Source organism: Lucilia cuprina, chromosome 2 (assembly GCF_022045245.1).
Source record: "Lucilia cuprina isolate Lc7/37 chromosome 2, ASM2204524v1, whole genome shotgun sequence".
Lineage (NCBI taxonomy): Eukaryota > Metazoa > Arthropoda > Insecta > Diptera > Calliphoridae > Lucilia > Lucilia cuprina.
The window spans coordinates 66,184,224-66,188,917 of NC_060950.1; the positions used below are offsets into that span (position 1 = coordinate 66,184,224).

At 29.9% G+C, this 4,694-nt stretch overlaps 1 protein-coding gene across 2 annotated transcripts in view; it reads right to left on the reverse strand.

Annotated features, from left to right (window-relative positions):
* The window catches only part of LOC111679583 (zinc finger protein 502), a 6,095-nt gene extending 1,502 nt beyond the window's left edge, over window positions 1–4,593 (reverse strand). Inside the window, exons 1-5 of one of the 2 annotated variants that reach the window (XM_046956317.1) lie at window positions 4,399–4,593; window positions 4,129–4,335; window positions 3,101–4,056; window positions 1,479–1,664; window positions 479–1,409 (exon numbers count right to left, since the gene is read on the reverse strand). In XM_046956317.1, coding sequence (XP_046812273.1) covers window positions 923–1,409; window positions 1,479–1,664; window positions 3,101–4,056; window positions 4,129–4,335; window positions 4,399–4,554 — 1,992 coding nt within the window. In that variant the 5' untranslated portion in view covers window positions 4,555–4,593 and the 3' untranslated portion in view covers window positions 479–922. Of the gene's footprint in view, window positions 1–478; window positions 1,410–1,478; window positions 1,665–3,100; window positions 4,060–4,128; window positions 4,336–4,398 lie in introns of both variants that reach the window. The other variant, XM_046956316.1, reaches the window with a different exon arrangement.
* Window positions 4,594–4,694: the final 101 nt, after the last annotated feature.

Sequence of the window (4,694 nt, forward strand, 5' to 3'; positions counted from 1 at the left end):
TGGAAATTAGATCACATAAATTAAAAAATATGTCAAGCAAAATATATAAACAAAATCTATGATTGTCTAAGGGATAATATGCATAATACTTCAATCATCGGAACATTTGTTTATAATAACATATTAATTATTTACTTTTCGAATCTTTGGAGTTTGGAAATAGTAATGTTTTAATTTCTTTTGTATTGTTTGTTATCATAAGATAGTTTTGTAAAATTTTATTTATTGTCAAAGTGATATTATGCATAATACTTCAATCATCGGATTATTCATTTAAAATGACTGTTTAATTCTTTACTTCTCGAATCTTTGGAATGATTTACTTTCTTATGGATTGTTTGTCATCATAAGATTATTTTGTAAAATTTTAGTTTGCCAGGTTAAATTTTAAATTATGTATTAAATGAAATGATAATATGTAAGTGCAAATAAATTAAAAGTCTACAATAAAAATATCTTACATATTCTAAAAACTCACCATTTTTATGCGTGATAATCCAGTTGTTTCTTGGTTAAATTTTCAGCTTAATAATTAAACTCCTTCATACAATTACCGCTTATTAGCGAGTGGTGTTAAAATGGTGCTAGAAGCTGAAGAATTTATAGAAATCACCTCGGTAATATTTGCCATATTGGCATTAATATTCGTTTGAGGTTGATGCTGCTGTTGTTGTGGCTGATGCTGCTGCTGTTGTTGATGATGATGATGTTGATAATAGACTGGCGTTACATCGGCATGTTGTAAAGGATGATAATTATGTAAATATGAGGCAGTTGTCGATGACATTGTAGAATTAGTATTAGATGTGGCAACAATTTGTGATGTTTGTTGCGTTGGCTGTGTTTGTGGGTTGTGATGTTGATATGTCGTCGCAGTCATACTTGTCGTATTATATACAGCACTTCCTCGGCTAGAGTTTGTCTATAAACCAGATATTATAACCTCATGCTGAGCATCATCATCGATATCGGGTAATTCTTGTTTTTGTATAACCATTTGCTGTCGTTCACCGCCAGACGCACTATCTTGTTGATTTTGTTGTGTTTGTGGCACTTGAGCTGGTTGTCGTGGCGCTGTTTGTCCATATTTTTCATGAATACCACGATGACGTTTCAGAGCAAAACGATCAGCAAATGCTGCCGAACATATATCACATTTAAAGGGTTTTTCTCCTGAATGAACTTTGGCATGATTTTTCAAATGAGCCGCTTGTGAAAATGCTGAACCACATATATCACATTTATAGGGTTTTTCACCGGTATGAATACGTCGGTGATTCCAGAGTGTGGCATGACGTGCAAAGCCTTTATCGCATACTTCACACACATAGGGTCGTTCACCGCTGTGTGTACGTTCGTGATTTTTCAAATGGGGAGATTGTGAAAATTGCATGCCACAAGTTTGACATCTGTTGTGTTGGAAAATGGAAAAAAAAATGTTAAATTTTTTTAGTTGGAGCTTTTTTTAAATAACTTACTTGTAGGGTTTTTCTCCGGTATGTATGCGTGCATGATTTTTCAGATACACTGCCTTGGCAAAGGCTAAACCACATATACTACATTTATAGTTTTTCTCACCACTGTGCAGCTTTTTATGAGACCATAAACTTGAATAGCGGGAAAATGTTCCACCACAAATGTTGCATGTGAAAGGTTTTGGATTTCTGGAATTAATATGTTTCAATTAAAAGTTTGAAAAAAGCTAGAGGAAAGTATATTTATTTGGTGATGAAAGCTTTTTTTAAGAGTTTTTTTCAAAAGAGCTTTTTTGAAAAATTATCTTTTTTGATAAAATAAACTTAAGAAAAAAATATTTTGAAAAAAGAAAGCTTTTTGAAAAAAGCTTTTTTAAAAAGAAAGCTTAAAAAACTTTTGTAAAAAGAAAGCTCAATGATAAAATAAGTTTTTTTTTTGTAAAAAAAGCTTTTTGATAAAATAAGTTTTTTTCTAAAAAAAATTTGAAAAAAAGCTTTTTTAAAAAGAAAGCTTAAAAAACTTTTGTAAAAAGAGAGCTCAATGATAAAATAAGTTTTTTTTGCAAAAAAAGCTTTTTGATAAAATAAGTTTTTTTCTAAAAAATTTTGATAAAAAGCTTTTTTTTAAAAAGAAAGCTTAAAAAACTTTTGTAAAAAGAAAGCTCTTTAATAAAATAAGTTTTTTTTTGTAAAAAAAGCTTTTCGATAAATTAAGCTTTTTTAAAACAAATAAAAAAAAACTTTTTTAATAGGCTTTTACAAAAAGAAAGCTTAAAAATAAAATAAGCTTTTTTCTAAAAAAAAATAAAAAAAGCTTTTTTAAACAGCTTTTGTAAAAAGAAAGCTCCTTGATAAAATAAGTTTTTTAATATTTTTTTTTGATAAAATGAGCTTTCTAAAAAAACTATTTAAGTTTTTTTCTAATAAAATGTTTTTTTTTTAACTTTTGTAAAAAAAAGCTCTTTGATAAAATAAGCTTTTTTGTAAAAAAAGATTTTTGATAAAATAAGATTTTTTTTCTAAAAAAAAAAATAAATCTTTTTGATAAAAGAAGCTTTTTTTTAAAAAAAAAAGCTTTTTGATAAAATAAGCTTTTTTCTAAAGAAAAAAGCTTTTTGATAAAATGAGCTTTTTTCTAAAGAAAAAAGCTTTTTGATAAAACCAACTTTCTAATAAAACTTTTTGATTTAAATATTTTTTATTTAAAAAAGCTTTTTTTAAGTTTTTATTTGTAGAAGCTTTTTTCGAACAAAGCTATTAATAGTGAGAAAAGCTTATTCTTGTTCAAACAAGCTTTTTTCACCTCAAAAATGTTATTTTTAATGCAGAAAAATTTTTGTCTAGATAAAAGAAGCTTTTAGTTAAGACAATCTATTCTGGTGAAAAAACCTCTCCAATTAAAAAGCTTTTCAGAGTTTGTAATTAATAGTGATAAAAGCTTATTCTTGTTTCAAAAAGCTTTTTTCACCTCAAGAATGTTATTTTTAATGCAGAGAAAAGTTTTTACTAAAAAATATTTTTTAAATAAAAAAGCTTTTAGTTAAGACAATCTATTCTGGTTAAAAAAAAAATTCCAATAAAAAAGCTTTTCATGTTAAGACTGCAAGAGTTTCTTTTCTACTTACTCTGTTTTCACTGTTGTTTGCGCTGAACACTGTTGCTTAGAGGCTGGTGCTCCTGAACCGGCAAATACCACTCCCGAACCATTGCACTTATTACACTTTGTCACCTTAGGTTGAGTATACTTTTTCTTGACCGGTTGTGAAGATGTGCCACCATGGGAATTCTCACGTTTTATATTTGCTGCTGTTACCGTCGATGTCGTCGCTGGCTGATTACTTGACTGAGTCACCAGTTGTACTTGTTGACCCTGAGCATTTGTAGATATTATTTGTACCGGTTGTAAATGATTTTGCAACATATTTTGGGCATTTAGAGAATCCATAGATGATTCCGAATTACCACTTTGTAGTTCATTCATTTCAAATTTAATTTCACCATCGGGTGCTACAAAAATTTGTGTGGGTGTTACTTGTTGGGCAGCTGCTAGGGCGGCAGCCTGTTGTTGGGCTTGATCGTTTTGTAGGCATGAATCGCAACGATTAATTTTTGGTCCTTTACGTTTGACAGGTTGGAGTATTTGTACACCACAGCTGCTGCATTTACTTTGTTCTAGTTTCAGTTGTTTGTTAGAGTTGGAATTATTTAATTGCACCTCATTTGAGTTTTGTGATTGCTGCTGCTGTTGTTGCTGGTTTTGTTGTTGTTGTAATTGTTGTTGCTGCTGCTGTTGTTGTTGCAAAACAGCTTGTGGTTCTAAAGACTCTGTGGCCACAATTTGTATTTGTCCCATTTGTCCATTTTCGGTTATAATGTTTTGTGTTTGCACTAAACCTTGAGCATTAACTACAATTGCTTCCTGTTGCTGAGACTGCTGATGTTGCTGATCACTACCATCTTGAGCATGTATACGTTTGTGATGATTCAATAAAGCCAAATGTGAAAACATTAAACCACAAACATCACATTTAAAACTTATATTGGAGATAGTATTTTGTATGGGCGATATAGTCTGTAAAGACTGCTAAAAATTGTTAGAATAAAGAAAAGTTTAAAAGGATAATAAGAAACAAAATATTAAAAAAAAACTTACTGCTGCTATAGGTTTATTTTGATTGACTATTTGCAATCTACCTTGAGAATCTAAGGTGGCAATACCTATAGTACCTCCCTGATTTAATTGATTCAATTGCATGCCATTGACTAAGGCATAATTATAGCCACCTACTGGTTGGGCTATATAACAGGTCTTGTTGTCATCGGTGGCTAATTGTGCCAAATTTACGGTGGCTCCATTGCCCTAAAAATAGATGTTGAATTTACTATTTTGGTATTAGTTTATATAAAACTATTTTCTGCTTACATTTGTGGTGGTGTAGTAAAAGGTAGGTTGATCCTTTTGTCCCTCAATTTTCGGTTGTTTTAAGATAGTGCCATCAGCTGTTTGATATTGTATAGGTTGTACATTTGCTCCAAGAGCATTTGTAAATATAATATTTTTTGTTATATCTTCCATCATTTGGAGGCCTCTTTATTGAACTAATATGAAAGAAAAATGAAATCCATTAGAAAGATTGTAGATAGATAGACAGATAGATAGATAGATAGATAGATAGATAGATAGATAGATAGATAGATAGATAGATAGATAGATAGATA